This window comes from Macrobrachium rosenbergii, chromosome 42, assembly GCF_040412425.1.
Source record: "Macrobrachium rosenbergii isolate ZJJX-2024 chromosome 42, ASM4041242v1, whole genome shotgun sequence".
Taxonomy (NCBI): Eukaryota; Metazoa; Arthropoda; class Malacostraca; order Decapoda; family Palaemonidae; genus Macrobrachium; species Macrobrachium rosenbergii.
The window spans coordinates 26,580,622-26,600,344 of record NC_089782.1 but is presented as its reverse complement, the minus strand read 5'-3'; the positions used below and the strand labels follow the sequence as shown (position 1 = coordinate 26,600,344).

The 19,723-nt window shown below is 35.6% G+C and overlaps 1 protein-coding gene and 1 long non-coding RNA gene across 2 annotated transcripts in view; one reads left to right on the top strand and one right to left on the bottom strand.

Moving 5' to 3' along the window:
• Position 1: 1 nt before the first annotated feature.
• LOC136827637 (uncharacterized) lies at positions 2-6,478 on the top strand. Its single transcript, XM_067085109.1, has 4 exons — positions 2-43; positions 722-862; positions 2,927-3,110; positions 4,618-6,478. The coding sequence occupies exons 3-4, from the start codon at positions 2,949-2,951 to the stop codon at positions 4,852-4,854; spliced, it is 399 nt and encodes a 132-aa protein (XP_066941210.1). The 5' UTR covers positions 2-43; positions 722-862; positions 2,927-2,948; the 3' UTR covers positions 4,855-6,478.
• Positions 6,479-11,157: 4,679 nt separating this feature from the next.
• Positions 11,158-19,723, bottom strand: part of LOC136827636 (uncharacterized) — a 128,341-nt gene continuing 119,775 nt past the window's right edge. The window contains exon 3 of the long non-coding RNA XR_010849825.1: positions 11,158-11,897. This is a non-coding gene — a long non-coding RNA (uncharacterized lncRNA). The remainder of the gene's footprint in view (positions 11,898-19,723) is intronic.

Below are 19,723 nucleotides of genomic sequence, written 5' to 3'. Positions count from 1 at the left end.
GCCTTGTGCACACAGCATCAAGGCAAAGGGTTTTTGTTTACAGGTCAGTTGGCCTTGTGCTTCTAGTAAATTTTCACGTAATTACTGACTGGCTTCTGCCAAGCGATCTTTTGTGCTCGAGAGAGAGAGAGAGAGAGAGAGAGAGAGAGAGAGAGAGAGAGAGAGAGAGAGGGGGAGGATTTTCCTACATCCCTCTCGACAATACCTTTCTGTGTACAAGGACTGTTACGCTGCATGTTAATATTAGGCAACCTGCCAGTTTTTTCGTTGATACCTCAGGTTGATTTTATAGTATTAAATTACAAAAAATGATTGCTATCGTGGCTCTAATTTCTAATGGCATTTTTCAACGTAGGATTTTAAGTTTATTTTCAATTTGGCTCTGCTTCCGTCTGTGTTAATAAAACGAACGTAGTTCCCAATAAATCCCTCTCTCTTTTTCTTCCTGCAAAGAATGTATGATAACTTGTATATTCTACGGCTATATTTTAGCGACTCCAGAAAATGTAATGGAACACTTTCTTTCAGTCTGCGTCATTTCCTGTTTACCAGAGCAATTTATCAGTTTTGTCTCGCATACTTAAGGAAGAGCAAGGCTACTTTAAAATCGTCCTCTCTGCCACAAAATACTGACGTCAGCTAAGACTGACGATCAGTTTAACAGCCTGTTCATCTGCAGTGTTTTTATTGACGTTGACACAATTGATATCGTGACTTGCAGATGGTAAATGTACCATAGCGGGGGGACAGACTGCGCCTTCGACTGGTGAGAAGGTGAAGACTTTTCGGAGAGTCTCTTACTTATCCAGTTTGGTCAATATCGCTCTGGGAAAAGCAACTAGAGTGTGGACGTCTGGGTTAGGTAAGTTTTTGAAATAACGCCGGATTGATGATGAATTTACTCCTACTACAACAAATTTTGGTATGTTACTCATGGAAAGTTGCTCTCATGGGGAAAGTGTTATGCTAAATAATAATATGTTACTCATTATGTACGGCATAAATTAGTCAGAACTAAAAAACTCGAGGTGTTAGTAATTATCGGCAAAGCAAATGATGACTAAAGTGCTTTCTAAGGCGCTGTTTTACAGATACCCTAACTCAAATAATAATAATAATAATAATAATAATAATAATAATAATAATAATAATAATAATAATAATAATAATAATAGAATACTTGTGAATTTAAGTATAACATTGTCAGAAGTATAATTATAATAAGAGGTGGGAATTCTGATAAGTGTGTACTATAGACCAGGTAGCCTATGGCTGTTGCCGGTACGTTAAAAGCGTCAGTAGAATGAATGACGAGACCCATGTGTTCACACTAATTCATTTTTCATTTATCTTTAATCTCAACTTTTCAAAAAAAAAAAAGATGTTATTCCACACTTCTCTCGAACCTAATTAATTTGGCGCTCCTACAACATGGTGTAAATCTCTTTTTTATTGAATGTCTCAATATATATATATATATATATATATATATATATATATATATATATATATATATATATATATATATATATATATATATATATATATATATATATATATATATATATATATATATATATATATATATATATATATATGTATATATATAATATATATATACATGTGTGTATATGTGTGTATATATATATATATAAATATACATATATATAATATACATATACACACACACACACACACACACATATACACACACATATATATATATATATATATATATATATATATATATATTGAGCCATTCAATAAAGGTTTGGACATGGAGAGACTGAGGATGAAAAGTTGGTGAAAAGAGTACACATATAACAGGTGAAGTGCGCCTGAAATGGACAGGGAATGAAAGAGTGCCCTAAAAAAGGATTTGGTTACTGGGAGGAAATGGTCTTTAGAAAAGAATTGGAATATACACTTGAGAAAGAGACAGCACTGTTTTTTTAGCCTATGTGTTAGCGCAAGTTAGACAGAAGAGTAAGCTGAGGGATGTAATGGCCGAAGAGGATTGTCTGGAGGTGTGCCTGGTAAGGCAGTTTTCATAAAACAGATACAGTTCATAATATGTCTAGACATGCAATCAAGATACGTGAACTTGATATAAAACAAGTATAAAATGCAGCGAAGTTTCTTCGGCGCAATCGAGTTTTCTGTGCACCATATAATCAAGGCAACCGCAAATAGATCTATCTTTTGGTGGTCTCGGTGTAATGCTGTACGAGTTTATAACCACAGCCCATGAAACTTTAACCACGGCCCGGTGGTGGCCTGTCCTATATCGTTACCAGACACATGATTATGGCTAACTTTAACCTTAATTAAAATAAAACTACCTGAAGCGCTGAGGCTGCAATTTGGCATGTTTGATGACTGGAGGTGGATGATCAACATACCAATTTGCAGCCCTCTAGCCTCAGTAGTTTTTAAGATCTGAGGGCGGACAGAAAAAGTGCGGACGGACAGACAAAGCCAAATCTCAATTTTTTTACAGAAAACTAGAAACTGAGACTAGCTTACAGGATGAGGGTTACGGTTACCACATGAATGAGTGTATGAGAGGTGAGGAAACTCCTTGATAGGTAAGACTTAGTGCTCGTGATAAGACTGACCTGTGTATTTGGAACTGATTTGGTTGCAAGTACATCAGTGTATTGGTTAGATAAAATTTAAGAGTAGTCAGAACAAGGAAGCCTTAATGCTCTAAGACTTAGTGCTCGTGATAAGACTGACCTGTGTATTTTGAATTGATTTGGTTGCAAGTACATCAGTGTATTGGTTAGATAAAATTTAAGAGTAGTCAGAACAAGAAAGCCTTCATGCTCATCACTGATTCAGAAATTGAAGAATTATCCATGTGTGCACCCATCGAGGGACCAGAACTAATCACCGGTTTCTGTTATCCTCTGCCTTCTCATAGCCCGGTTCTTTTGGTTAGTGGCATGGCTGTCGATGGCGACGAAAGCACAGCCAGCTTCTTCCACTCCTACCCTAGTATTGTGAAACCTTGGTGGTATGTGGATCTTGGAGAAAACCGGGTAGTGAAGGAGGTTCACGTTATCCCGTATGGCAATGGTCACAGCCAACTCTTCACCACCGTTGAGGTACGTTCGCAAATGAAAAAACTCTACAACCGGCTAATCTTAGGTACAATAAATCGTGGTACGTTGAGGTCTTGAGTCCTTTTCTAAGAATTACTAGATTAGCAAGAGGTATTTCAAGTACAGAGGGTGACAAGTAAATTCATATCGCAAGATAGGTTTTTAAAAGCAACAGTAGGAAGGGGCAGGTCTTACTAACCTAGTGGAATTGGTTTAGTATGAAGTATCTTGATTAATCTTTTACACATTTCATAAAGTTATGGAAAATATAAAAATCTTAGTTATGTATTTTACATTTTTGAAATGAGAAGCAGCTTATGACAGAGTTTTGTAGAAAATCTTACTTTTTATATTTTTTAGTGTGTGCTGCCAGAAGACCTGAGGTAGAATGCTGCTCCCTTAAGTTAGGTTAAATTAAGCCAAGCTAATCTAGGGTGTATTTAGGTAGTATTTCTTAGTATATATTTTAGTGATATGTCCGTATTCTGAAAGTTACTTCTTTACTTATATGGTAAAAAGATCAAACTCTCCGCTTATTTGCATAAAAGGACATTTCCATTTGGGGTGGATTACCCTGACTTTTTTTTTATCTTTTAGATTTTCACTGACCCCTTTCCCTCAATGGACTGTCAAGGGAACCACAATACTTTCTGTCACCAGTATCGTAGGAATATCTGTTGGCTATTTCTTGCATTTCCTCATTGTTACTTGGTGGTATTTTATTATCACAAACATAAGTCACAGAATTTTGAAACGGGACTATTGTTTATACTGAAGAACTATCAGGCAGAATGACATGCGATTTATGATAAAGTCTCCGAAGGGAATAAGGAAAACTATTAGTGTTCAACCCCGTTGCGATGAAATTTGATGAAATTTGTTCATTCATTTTTTTGAAAGGAATGCCACTGAAAACAGGCGTAAGATGAATGTGATGAGATTTCCTTTATACGATAGTCTGGGATTTTTTATGAAAGTTTTCTTTACTTCGGTCTCTTTATTCAGTTTTCTAGCCTCGGGACTTCTTATTACCCCCCTCTGGCCTTGGGACTCATTTCATTTTTATGAGCTGTCTTCTTAATCAATCTCCCGAACTTCAAGTTCTAATTTCGTTCTTTCTGCACTTGGGACTTCTGAATAGCTAGGTAAACCAAATAATTTTAAATAATAATAATAATAATAATAATAATAATAATAATAATAATAATAATAATAATAATAATAATAGTAATAATAATAATAATAATATCTACGAGAACATATTATATCCTATTAAAGCGTCCGTCTGAATGCGTCTGGATTTAACAAAATGTCTCAAGAGCGGTTGGGGAAACCTTAATGGGCATTAAATATGAAAGTTCCGGTTTCCTTCCATGACGTACGTTATGGAACAATTGTTTAGTGCAACAAAAGACCTGTTGTCCTCTGTGAAACGCTGTAAGTTGCTCTGATGTCAACTGCCATTGACTACAGTTTTCAATTCTAATGTTATGAATCATCTCACTTTTAGATTCGCGTTGGCAAGGCACTTCCTGCAGTCAGTGGAGACTTTTCCAGCTGGGATTTATTCTACTATTTCCAAGGACCACCCCCTGCCGTCCTGGAATACCAGAAGTTCTCCACCAACAGCTCATATCCCTTGTGTGGACGCTACGTCAGCATCCAGAAAGTGGGAACTAGCCCTTATGTATATTTTGCCTTCAACGAGGTTAAGGTTTTCGCCATGGAAAAGTCTCTAGACATCTAGGAAAGTTGGATAAAATACCTGAAACAAGAGCACTCGAGTGGGATTATACCTTTGTATAATCCCACTCGAGTGTATGTCTGTGAGTGTTAGCGGGGCATCTCAAGAACTTAAAGGATGTTATGTGTTGAACCTGAGAACTGCTGATAAAGAGAACAAGCTGTCAAGAAAGCTGCATGTATAAAGGCCACGATATCAAATGCAAAATTTGATACATGCTAATACATAGCCCAGAACGTCCAGTGCATAATTTGAAAGCTGCTAAGTGCCAATTGCCTCCCGTTAATACTGTACTGCAAGGATACTCAGTCTTTGCAGAGCTCAAAGACCCTCGTGTATAATTGCCTTAATGAGTCGCAAGGATTTCCACTTTATGATTACCGACCAAAACTCAACTTGAATTCAGATGACGGTGTGACAATTACACTAACGAAGTCGACATTCATGGACGAACGGGCAGTTAATCATGTTCTTAGAATTCAAACACGTCATGCCTACAGATGCATAGTTCTCGGGCATGAATTTGAATGGCAGCCTGGTTTTCATGGTTTCACTGGTAGGTTCAGTTTTCTAAATAACCGTCTGATTTCCGAATTAGTTGAGAGGATGAAAATTCACTGATGATACTGTGAATTTGAGATTAAAACGATATTGAAAAGAATTTGTTTTACTGATGTCATGATCCGACAGTATTGGTGTAATTATCAATTTCAATTCAAGTCCATCATTTAAAACCTACTCTCCATCTGGAGACTGCTAGAAACTACCCAGTAAAAGAAAGACAGAGTAAAACGTACAGCCACATTAAGCAGTGAGAACAGAAAACGAAAAAGGGGACTGCATGTCATTGAGGCGATGTTCTGACACATGTTCTCAATTATCAAGTGCCTAATGCTGTTGTACTGATCCAGTCATTGATTTGTGGGCGACTTCGAGGTGGCTTATGAAGGCTATGTCCACCCCGATCATCCTTGTCTTATTTCAGGCAATTTCCGTTGTTGCAGCACTGGAGAAATGTCTTCGCAAAGGAAGAAAATACATGCCAACATACAATGGAAGCAAACACTTATTCTAGTCATTAGGAAATTATACTGATTGAACTGAATAATATATTTGTATCCTACAAAACTTCAACTTAACTGCAACACAATTCTTATTGATTTTAATATTTACTGTGCAGGGGTACCGTATTCTAATGATTTTGTCAAAACCTTGGAAGAATATTAAAAGACAATTCATGGAGAAAATAAAATCAAAACGATCTGCCATATAATACTCCTATTAAATGAACTGTGTTTAAGTACAATAGTTTAATCTTTTTTAAAGCTGTTGGAATACAAATCAGAGTCTTGGAAATATAGTGATGAAAGGGAAATTTCGTGAAAATAGTTACTAGTAAATAATCATTTTCTTAAAATTCTCGATATATCTTATACACCGACCCTTTTACGGATTATTGAAAGAAAACATATTTTATAACTTGTCGTACTGCCAATGATATTAACAGCATTTCGCAGTCCAAGTATAAAACTGGTCATGAACGAATTAAGAAATGTTAATTTTTTGTTCTTTTTAAAATTTAAGATTAAAATTGTTTTACCCTTAAATCTAACAGCGATCTCTTCGAACCAACGAAAGGAGACGTGGTTGTCGTTTTTAAGATTAAAATCTATTTAAAAAAAACTGATGATAAAATCAAAGGAATAATTTTTACTTGATGTAGGATACAACGTTAGCGAGCGCGCGCTCTCTCTCTCTCTCTCGTCTTGCGCGGTTCTAATTCATGATTTCTTATTCTAGCAAATCAACGATCTTGATAAGGTGCAAATGACAAATGGTTGGGTGCACGGAAAGAATCCATAAGCGGAAAAGATTTATCTGTACCTCTATTTTTTCCTGAATTCATCAGTTAAAATCAGACAGCATCAAAGTTCATCGAGCACGTAAATAAACAAGAAATGAACGAGGAAGCACTACAAATGTCACAGATTCAAGTTTGCTAGTTTGTCAGGGCAGTCTCTGAAAAAACTAGATCTTAACAACATTAATCATAGAAACTGTCAGTGACATTCAGCTTTACATTTAGCTTTTGTTCGTCGCTGATACAAATCTATCAAAGCATATGTTCTTTTCTAGCGGTTAAGCATTTACATGCGTTAAAGCAATCTTTTAACAGATTTTATCATCAATTTCTTATCTTGCATTTCAGTTTTAGGTATAAATGATCCCAGCGCTCTGCTCTAGAAAGCACTGTTGAAATATTTTTTTCACAACTCTTATTAATATGCCGCTTATAAGCAAGCTTGTCACCAAGGCTCAAATGGGGTATATCTTAAGAGAAATAAACCTTTAATAATTGCATTGTTAAGGTTCGTTCATATCCATGCCAACCTACGACTGCCTTTTCATAGCTAAGCAAAATATAACGACCGAACCGAGTGAAAATCACTCCGTGGAACGCTCATTAGTATCTGAAGAATTTTATACAGTAAACTGAATGACTGGCCTGACATGAACGCTCTTCTGACGATGGAGTGTTTTTTTTTTTTTTTTTTTTTTGTGGCTGAGCAATAAACACTAACTAAATTAAATGACTTGTTTTGTGCTGAGGACCGTGCAATGATTAAACTGAAGTAAAAACTCTATAGGGTTACTCTTTTTCCTCTTAACCATTCTTTAATTTCTTTCTTAGTGAATATTTATAAACATATTTCTCTTTAGGAAAGCCTTTTTCATTACTGTGGAGGATATTAACCAAATTGCCAACCATGAATTTCTCGTACACTTCCTTAACAAAACCCATATTAACCGAACAGCAGTATATTTCAACTCTCAATATATTCTCATTGGCGTACATGGACTGTTCTTATGTTGACCTTTTGCTTTATGTTGTATGGGTACACCACACATTAATACATACACACTCACATGCATTAGTACCCATCTGCCTAAGTACAGACACACAAATACACCCACACACTTAGCCTTAAAACAGTGGATGCCACACGTGCATCAGCATTCATGGAATACATATATATATATATATATATATATATATATATATATATATATATATATATATATATATATATATATATATATATATATATATATATATATATATATATATATATGACTATTTATCCACATCACTGTGATTCATATACAATCAAAAGAGAATCCTTTAATATCAATTCGCTCTACCTCGAAATAATATTTTTCATATATGCTACCAGGAGATTTCAGTTGATTTAGTCCCGTGATATTCCAGCGACGGACGAGGACTCAGGACTACAGGACGCACTAACCTCTCTTGTGGCCGAATGGGTTAGTGCGTCCCTGTCCCTGATCCTCGTCCGTCGCTGGTCTGACCCCACGGGACGGTGGACTTATTATCAACTAAAAAATTCCCCTCGGTAACATATATGAAAATATTATTCTGAGTAGAGCGAATTGGATATTAAAAAACGTTTGTTCTCTTTCTGATTATATATATATACATACATATATATATATATATATATATATATATATATATATATATATATATATATATTTGTGTGTGTATACATTTCCACTGAATACTGCTGCACATGTGACATCCACTGTTCTGGAACAACACTTATCTAATTTCTAAATCTTATTTTATCCTTGCTAAAACTCTGAAGACGGAAACGGTTGTTTCATTTTATTCTCTGCTGTCAACAGCTGTTTCAGCCTTTTACTCATGGTTATCATCAGAGCTAAGAGATCTACAATAGACCACACTACGAGTATAATGTATAGTTGAAGGGTTCTGAAACTGATAGGGGCGTTATTTAGGTTAGGTTACTTTATAAGACACCAATAACGGCCCTCCTGTAGTGTTCTCGTTCTGAGAAAAGTTTAGATTAACTGACTCTTGAATTGACTGTTGGCAACAGTGTCTTTAAAACCTGCTATGCATTACAGATGAAATAATATCAGAGACGCACTGAGATAATGAACATCAAAATACGTATGTTTGTAGAGTTAGTATTCCTAAAATTAAATTGCGTATAAAGATGACCAGCTATGAAATTTTTTCAGCTCATCATGCCATGCCCAATGAATTATACTAACGTTAAGTATCGAAATGAATATTGGATAGTATTGGCATTACCTCTGAAGAGTTATAACACTATGCCTGTATTCTTGAAAGTGTATGAAACACCCTATTGTGTATTGCTGTGCACTAATCCTCATTATTATTCTGGTACTGAATAATAAATTATTATGTGAATGCTAGACTTTTATTGTCCGCTTTGTACAATGAAATGCATATACTATACCAAATTGAAAATCTATTAAACAAAAAAAGAGAAAGAAAGAACTACTTGCCTACTTGATATTTATATTAATAAAACGTATCAAAATGTTCCAAATGTTATGTAAAAACTATGGGCACTTTCTACATCATTTTCTGTAGGTTGTATTGTCATAAAATTTATTGATAACTGAATCCCATTAACACATGGCAACTTACAACGTAGCCACAGTTGTATTACTGTGGCAATATGACCCAAGAGTTTTGTTTGAAATTTGGAGTTACACTTTTTAGATTTCGTCTCTCAGGAGATGTAAATAAGCATGCAGGATCTAATAAGATTGATTTGAACTATATTCACCAAAATATCGTAAACACTCATTTTATTTATTTGCTTATCACTAAGTGAAAGATTGATTTCGATGTGAATAAATAGAATGAAAGATGAACTATGAAAAATTATACACATTTATATATATAAATGAATAAGTAAATATATATATATAATATATATATACTGTATATACATATGTATATATGTATAGAAACTAACACATGGGAACGTGTTTCACAGAAATAAATTTCTGACTCACCACGGGACCGAACCCTGGTCTTTCGAGTGAGAGTCCAGGGCATTAGCAATTCGGGCACAAATGCCCTGGACTCTCACTCGAAAGATCGGTGTTCGGTCCCGTGGGGAGTCAGAATTTTATTTTTGTGAAACCCGTTTCCATTTGTTCATCTCCATAACATCTCGCAGTGAAAGGGGGAAGTCAAATGAAATGTTAGCAATTCGAGGGCTGATGGTTTGGGAAGTTGGGTAACATTCGCTGGTATGTTAGGCCTTAGTCGCCTGCCCGGGAAAAACCTTAGCTACATAAGTACATATAAGCATTAAGCTACAAAAGTCCTTTAATATACAATTCGCTCTACTTCGGAAATAATATATTTTCGTATGTTACCCAAATGGGTATTTTTTAGTTGATAGTAAATTCGTCTTCTCGTGGGCTAAGACCACGGAAGAGCAAGAACTCAGGACTACAGTGACGCCTTAAACCTCACTGCCATCAAGGGAGGTATAAGTTGATACTGACTCCCACCTAAAAATCACTGTCGAACTCGGGTATTTGTAATTAGAATCGATATCAACCCACCTCTACCATGTTAGCTGTGTAGTGCGTTTGTCACATGCAGCCATATTATGAATGAATTTCATCACATCACCGTGGTTTATATACAAAGCATTAAGCTTCAAATGTCCTTTAATATCCATTTCGCCCTACCTTTGTGCCCGATTGCTAATGCCCTGGACCCTCACTCGAAAGCCCAGGGTTCGGTCCCGTGGTGAGTCAGAAATTTATATATACATACACACACACACACACACACACACACACATATATATATATATATATATATATATATATATATATATATATATATATATATATATATAAATATAAAGTGAATGTTTCTATACTTGTTTAGCTTCTATAGAAATCCAAACCGCTTGACAGACCCAGATAAATTTTTACACAGCCTCTATGTCACTCCAGAAAGGTTTTTACCTCAAAATCAAATCCCTACTCCATGACAGACATACAAACACGGACAAAACAAATGAAATTTTCGTTTTTGCGTCACCTATTCCTTCAGTTTTCTGGGTTTATTCTCATTTTTCACCTGACACTTCACCTTTTCTTCTGGCGCTGCCAGAAGTATGATTAACCTACAACAATAAATCCCCTATAACATCAATTTTTTATCAGAATTGACGTGAGTTTTGATCATAATTTATGATAATAATTAATATAATTGTTTATTACTTCCATAAAATCTACATTAAAACTAAATTGATAATTTCTTTCCGTAGTAAGCAAAGCCGAGTCCGCGAATGTGCAGTAGTGGCTAAATGTGATGGTTTCAGCCAGCAGAAGCCACCACAAACTCTCTCTCTCTCTCTCTCTTTCTCTCTCTCTCTCTCTCTCTCATTTAGGAAAATAAAATTATTGTTTACGGTTATATGTTAGAATGATGTATATTCATTTCTATCTTTTATCAATGCGTATTTATTCAAAACAATAAACAACCGTTTGGTTAACATTCCTCTAAGAGAGAAAAGGTTTTATTTGATTCATAATTACGTTATTGTACGAATTGACCAAGTCTATAGATACCGTACGTGTAACCTAGCATAAAAAACCTCCTAAGTTATGTGTCTAGTTCCTAAGTAAGAAAAGGAAGAAAAAGAGGGTTGGTTGATCTTGTAGCTAAGTCATTAATTTTCTACTTTACTACAAGGGCAATGAAGTACTCCTTTATTCAAGAAATTAAGGAAAGGAGTTTTCTGGGAAATTTTAAAGAATTGGTTAGGCTTTGACCTGTTAGAAATTCCATTTAGAGGCAAACGGCCAAGATTTAGATTTTGACTTACTGAAAATTCCGTTACTCACCATTCATCCTGAAAATACCCGTTTCTAAAAAATGTGTATCGAAACATTTCATGACAATAATACGCAAATGCTGTAAATTAAGGATATGTCGACCGTAGACAAAATATTTCCTATTATCCATCGGAACTCATATTCATGATAATCTTTACTACGCTTACTGAAAAGAAACTAAGGAAACCAGAAGAATTAAAGATCCAAACTTACCTGGCTAAGTGGAGACGTGTGGAAGTGAAAGCGCAGGAAAGCCATGAGAGGCGGAATTCCTTATAGGCCCTTTGCGTCTAGTGGCGTTGGGGGCGGGGTGCTGTCTGAAAAGAAGCAAGGAATTTTATCAGCAATTTCCTTCAGCAAATAATACTTATACAAAAGGGATAATTCTCCTCTCGCAGAGTTCTCGAGTCTCGTGTCATTCTTCCTCAACTTTGGTAGGAAATAGTTTGATCGTTTTCTCCACTGCATGAGTCCCCGGCTGCCGTCGTCCGGGGGAATATGATTGAGTCCGTTTGATATACATACATACATACACACACACACACACACACACACACACATATATATATATATATATATATAAATATATATATATATATATATATATATATATATATATATATATATATGTGTGTGTGTGTGTGTGTCACTTTAAAATATTAAGCTCAACGTTGTACAACGAATATAAAAGGTTAAAATAACACAAAATTACGAATAACGAGAATGAATAACGTGCAATCTTATCATTTGCTTTTAATAAGTTCTATGTTCTGTCAGTCACAACCAGTAATATTCTGTAATAATACTCAAATACACACACACATTATATAAATATATAAGTCTACAAATATATATATATATATATATATATATATATACAAAATACATTGTATATACAGTATATGTATTTTTATACACAGCGCAGATTGTATATACAGTATATGTATTTATATATACAGCGCAGATGATATAAAATATTCCCATCCCTTAATTTGCACCGACTTGTTGTCTGAAGGACTTCATCACAGTGAATGAAGGAGGAAGAGGCATTTTGTGCGAAAGGAAGGAGTTGAGAGAAAAGGGTTCGAGTCGAGCAGGAAACCGTTTGATGGCTGTGACGTCTAAGTTTTGGGGGGGCGGAGTTTTACGCAGATTAAAAAAATACACAAGCTCTTTTAATTACTCCGTAATATTTGCATTCGATTTTCTCCTCATGGTAATGTATTCTTCGTGTATAAAATATTTATACGTAAACGAAATACTATATCTTGCTGTCACACACACGTTATGCATACTTATGGGTGGGACATTTTATTTTTGAAGCTCCGGTTCCTCAGTTTGGTCTTATAACGTCTCAAGTCGTTATTTGTGCCACTGCAACTTCATTCTCACACACACACACACACACACACACACATATATATATATATATATATATATACATATATATATATATATATATATATATATATATATATATATATATATATATATATATATATTTGTGTGTGTGTCTGTCAATGTGTGTGTATGTATATGATTTAAAAATTTGTAACTTATTTTGTGAATATAAAAAATGACATGGCATATGTGACATATATATATATATATATATATATATATATATATATATATATATATATATATATATATATGTGTGTGTGTCTTTAACATGCTACTGTTTCAATATCTCTGCAATCCCTTCATTCCTAATCTTAACAACGGATCCACTTTTATTTTCAATACAAACCCTGACCCAAGCTCCACATGGCCCCACAACTTCCATGGCAAGGTCAGTGACCCATACAAAATATATTTGTTTGAGGAACGGGCAGAGATAATGAATTAACGAGGGGAACTGGAGAGGTTGCTGAGGACGAGGGGATATTGATGGTCAATCTGAGGGGAGGGGGGTCAATCGGAACTGAAAGTGATGGAGGGAAGCTTGATACATAGAGAAGTGGCTAAATATAGTAACATACTACAGAGAGAAGACAAAAAGAACTTTATCGCTAGAAGTATTAAAGGAATAAAAAGAAAGAGGTTTTGGAATTACTGATATAAGAGGCTATCCCGAGGAAAACACAAGAATAACACATCAAAGATTAAATTTTATATTATCTGTAAATGCAACGTTTTCGATAGAAAGCGACCGGGAAGTGAAAGCAAAAGGAAACTTTCAAATTCCTTTCTGCACGCTCCGTCTTCGCAAGCAGCGTTCGATGGAGGACGTCTAATGAGATTTCTGCGTCCGATTTCCTAACCATCATTAGTCAGCGAATGAATTTTAATGACTGCTATTGAAGGGAGTAGAACGCAGTTACTCATGACCTTTTCGTTACCTGGATAATTCAAATTCCTTAATTATTCACACCTGAAGGTGCTCTTAGATGTGGGCCCGGAGAAGTTTCAATGTAAAAATGATTTTTCCAGATCGCTCTTCTGGATTTCTTTGTGTATGTTTTTGCTCTGGAAATCAGTCCTCAATAAAGATTATTTTTACTATATAAGAAAGCTAAAGAGGAAACTCAATAATATTAAAATGGAATTATTTGCATTTCCGAAAAGAACTAATTGGAACTGGGTTTCCCCATTCACCGAAAAAGAATTATATTATGCCATTATTCGTGGTTTATCTACAAATGAAAAAAACAGTCTTGCATGAATTCAGATTTGTAACTTATTTAAATTCATAAAATTGGCGGATGAAATACGGTTACAAATACAGATATTCAATTCTCTTAAAGATTCAAAAAACAACTATGAAATTCATTTCTCAACAATGACCAAGAATATCTGCAGTACTTGCGTGCACAGTATTTATAAATACCTGCCTTTTCCAATATTAAAATTAATATTTCTCTATTTCTTCGAACCAGATAAAAAAGATCTTTCCTAAATTCTCGAGGACACAACCACTTATCCTAAACCCCGCTATAGCAGACCACTCGGATTAAATAACGTCTTGCACAACCTGAAACTTCACTAGTGAGGTCAGTGACCCTTGTAATCTCTCGTTATTTACTTGAAAGGCGGCAAAGATAAGGAGACGACGAGGCTCGGGGAAAGGATGTGGAAGACGAGGGAATGTTGTTAAGAACGAGGGGAAGAGGAAAGAATGATGGGATACGGAATATGAGGGACGTAAGGAGAGAGAGAGAGAGAGATTATTACTGAATTATTTAAACAAAAAACAGATTTTTATCAAGAAAAAACAAAAAGCAAGAGTGAAGGAGAAAGAGAAATTCTCACTGAAATATTTAAACGGGGTTTTATGAGAACAATAAGAATGGGATTGCGTAAGATCATATCTGTTGCCGATACAAATAATGGCGGTGCGTTGTGAGGGTTCTCGAGGGGAGGCTGAGAAAGAAAGGAGGGGAAAAGAGGGAAAGACTCTCGTGTTTTGTGTTTGCTCTATGAATGACGCAGAGGGGAACGGCATTCATGCCTAAGATTTTCCGATCCTCATTCATTAATTAACGGACGTTAATTGCTTTCATTAAAGAGAGAGCGTTAAAAATGAGCGCCAGATGTACTAGTCTGTGGAGATGCTCATTAACGTCGTTTCATTATGGACGACGAAATACAGCCCGCTGTCTTTGACAACTGAACGCAACCTTTCAGACTTCATTGGCATATTTGCTTTGATGAATATAGTTCCTTGATCAATTACACACTTTTATTGACGGTCAAAAAAATCAAATTCTTAAAGAAGTTTTCCAAGATAACCACGGGATCATTCAGAAAAGCGACTGGATCAAATAAATGTATAAGTTTTTCAATACACCTGAAAGCACATTTGAGATCTTTCTTCGCTAAGCAGCAGCAATGCTAAAAACATTTTCAAACATTATCGGACCTGCGCTACCCGGCTGGTAGAGAAGGTCTCCAGCTGTTGTTCCTCAACTTCGTCTATAAACGTCTCACAGCTCCTATTCCAACGCCGTCAAGACCACTGGCTCTCGAGTAAGGAGACGAAGGACCTTGTCGATTGCGTTCTAGGATGTTGTCGTTATTGGAATTTTCTTGATTTTCTGTTTGGTTTTGTCATTTGGGTTCCTTAAAAGTTCGGTTGTGGGATTTTTAAAAAAATAAGACATCATGACACCCAAGCAAGTCGTTATCTTTCTCGTATAATTCTCATTATGTGGAAAGTGACGAAAAACGTAAAAAGGATCGATTAAAATTTGACCTCTGTCTATAGCTCACATTTTATCTAAATAAGTTACGCCAAGATGTCTTAAACTATTTACCAGTCTTTCAAGATTTCGTAATTAATAGTTCCCTTCAGAGAAAGAAAGAGAGAGAGAGAGAGATCAGCCTCTCTAGAGAACCATCCTTCCTCACATTCAGGCAGTGGTAAAGGTAGAAAAAATCAATCACATCCTTGTATAATGACATAAAATATAAAACCAGCTATATACATTCAGCGCCTCTACCAACTGCACCACAAATACGAATTCCCCTTTGGAAGGCTCTTTTCAATATCCCGTTGCTTTCTTATCCAGTCAGACGAAAGGGACAGAAAATAGAAAAACGGGACTGTAGAAGCGTAGGGAAGGGAGAGGAGAATAAATGAGGTGTGCAAGAATAAAAGTCATCGATACAATGTCAAGTTTCTGTATGATGAAAGTTGTATAATTCGGATGTCTTGGGTAGTCCGAAAATGAAGGATTTTGACTGTCAATAGAAATGGCTGTTTCTTAGCATACATAATCAATAAAATGTATAAATAATTAATATACATAAAAGATAGTTTGAAGACGGTTGTTCTTGTAACGAAGGAGATAAAAAAAGAGAATAATGGATCGATTAAAAAAATAAAAGAAACGATTAAAAAAATTAAGAATAAGAGAATAAATACAAAACTATTCATACATCACAGACCAAAAATCCAGAAGCCTGTATATCAAGACGACCAATTCCCCAAAGAAAGAGGCAGCGGGGAACGAAGGAGAAATGAGGTGGAAGAGGCTAACTGGTCCTCAGGGAGGAAAGAGAAGGAAAAGGAAAAAGAGAAGAAGAAGGTGCGTTGGGAAAAACTGTCAGGAGAAAATGTTCCAATCTTGACGCCGCAAAAGACTTTCATTCACACCTGTCATGGCTCCCGTCTACAACATTTACAGGGAAATGGTTTTCCTAGGAAGTTTTGGGGTGATTTAAATGCGGAGTGATATTTCGCAAATACAGACATACTGTACACGCGCGCTCGCAGACAAACAAACACACTTTATTTATATAATATATCTATATCTATCTATCTATCTATATATATGTGTGTGTTTTATACTTTTATAAACAAATAATTTTAAACCTGCAAGATATAGTTTAGTCTTGAAAGGTGACAGCTATATGATTAAATGAAACATAAGCCTCCAATCCATTCAACATGAAGGTTCTCATGAGTATATATACAGGTATATATGAAGATTAAAGAACCTCGTTGGTCTTCGCAATAGTAACTCTTATCCATCATATATTTCACCACTTCCTTTCAACTTCACGTACTTCAAGTTTGCTCTGCTTATAGTTTTCTTAAGGGAACATTTTCCAGTCCACATACTTCCCCAACTAAAAATGTGATAATGTCAAATGATATTCTCTTTGATACATTACAATCTGATGATGAAAAACGGATTCATAAAAAGAAACTCATAGCAATTTACATAACACTGAGCGAATCAGGTCCTTCTAAGAAATCAAACTATTTTTGAGAATATGGCGAGATCCTTCTATTCTCGGAATAATCTCTTTCTCAATCTTCTCCCTGATATTTATCCCTTGATGGTTCATTAACTCCTCAACTGGAATCACTTATGCGTTTTCGCATTATCCCCACAGAGGCTGTGTCTAGTAGCGGGCGAAAATATTAGCATATAAATACAGCCTCTATCTCAAGTCTAGGGGGATTCCATTGTTCCTAAGGGAAGATGGAAGGGCCAGGGGTATTATAGGATATCTTGACAGAGTGGGGTGGTGGGGGGGAAGTCGGGTGGCAGGGGAATTACGTGGTTTTGTGGCTGATTTGGGGTGGGGAGGTGGCATGTATCAGGGTGGGGGTGGGGGGGATTGGCATTAAAGCAGATAGATGTATCTGTACGAGAGAAGGCGGTGATTTTTTCATAATGTTTCACTGTGCCAAGAGAGTTTTCAATTCAATGGCTCGACATTATTCATCTTTAATTAGATTGATATTTTTGTAAACTAGTGTCACATCAACAGTCATCTGTATTGTTTCCTATATTAAAAGTACAGTAATTTTTAAAATTCTTATTGCAAGTCATTACTGAGTTAAAACTAGGTTCCGTCACGCACATAATGGTTAAAATTTTAAAAAATAATTACTAAGTAACGTTAATCTATTCTCTCTAGTTCCATAATACATACAGAATTATAAAAGTGAATTGTCCAGTCATAGCAGAGCTGGATAGATTGAAGGAATTTTCGCTCAAAAACCCCATCAAATCAATAACATTCATTTCTACCACTAAAAACTTGACAATTCAGCTGAAAAACTGCGCCATCATTACAATCCATACATAACTGCCAATGCAGTAGAAAAAATCAATTACCTGCACGGAAAAGATAGGTGACATGTACAGATCACTGAAAACTGCATGACAAGCAATTTCTAATATTAGTAATACAATGATTCCCGCCCCAACAAAAAAAAATACAAAATGAACTGTTCACTAAAGGCACAAATCAATTTCAAATTTCTATGGATATTTTAGGCTGGATTTTATGCGAAGTACAGAGATTAATGATTGGCGTGTCACGCCGAGTACCTTTCATAACGAAAGTACTCGTTCACAAAACACTCATCAGTTGGTCGCGACAGCGCGCTCGTACACACACACACACACACACACACACGTACACACACACACCATATCAATCAATCTCTTCTCTCCGACAATCATAGCCAGATGGTGTCCCTGTAGCTTTTGAGTTTTGTTATGTCGTTTTATCGCGTCAAAGTCATGACTTCAGAAGTTGTCACGCAAAAAGATATGGATGGCTTCTTTCGATTCGATTCATGAGCCCATTTGGCCACTTTAGTTTGTTTTGATTTAAAAGAAAATGGATTAGTTTGTGCCTGTTTGTTTGTTTGTTGATGCGTTTAGTGATTTGACTATTTGTTTGCGGTTTTGAAAAGAAACTTTTCAAAGCATGTAGTTAGACCATACATCATTTTATATATTTAAAAAATGGTGATATCACACGGAGAGGAAAAAGGACTGAGACGAAATCAGGTGTTTATTGGAACATACGGTCCCAGATGAATAGCCTAAGTTATAAAACGTTATAAGTTTAAAGCCACTCTTATTACCCTCCTTGCAAAAATATTAAGTCGATCAAATAAACTTGTCCTTGACTTGAATCAAAGAGTAAATCATGGTTGTCATGCAGCATTTTGGGCTACAAATCACGAACATGCTTGCACTACAGTGATGTTCCAAGCAATGCAAATGAACGAAGCCTGTGGCCTCAGTGATTTTATGGGGGTGAAAATGGGCTTTTCTTCCACCCAGCTATAATTATGTCGGCCGCTAATCACGAATATGAATGCAGACTTGACATAAAACATTCATACGTGATAGATTTAACATGCAATGAAAACAGGCAAATTCCTGTACTGCACTACTACTACTGCTACTACTTCTTCCTCTTCTTCTTCTTCTTTTCAATGGCAATTCAGCTGGAAATGACAGCTCTCTTATTAGCGATCAGTGTCCTGTACCAGGCTTTGTTTCGGAATTACCATCTGGGTTGGACATCCGGATTCCATTGGAAAAGAACTTTGAAGAAGTGTTTTTCATTCGTGAACGACCGGCATATGCGATTTACATCTTGCTGCATAAAACTGTTACGGTTATTCGCTTTGGACGCCTAATATGGAAAATTAAGGTAGAGGAAAAGGAATCGTCCCTATGACTGTTCGTGTATCTGCACCTTGCGCATGTTCAATATGCAAATTGTGAGACATCACTTTATTTATAATCAGTCGGTCACAAAACACACTACTGTATACTGAAAATGGTCGCAGCCCTTAGACCGGTCGTTATACAAAACACACACACATATATACATACATATATATATACATATTATACATATATATATATATATATATATA

Excerpts from the sequence above, each read along its gene's own strand:
- LOC136827637 (XM_067085109.1), top strand. The coding sequence starts at position 2,949 with ATGGCTGTCGATGGCGACGAAAGCACAGCCAGCTTCTTCCACTCCTAC. Across the intron at positions 3,111-4,617 it reads AACTCTTCACCACCGTTGAG|ATTCGCGTTGGCAAGGCACT; the intron begins GTACGTTCGCAA and ends TCTCACTTTTAG.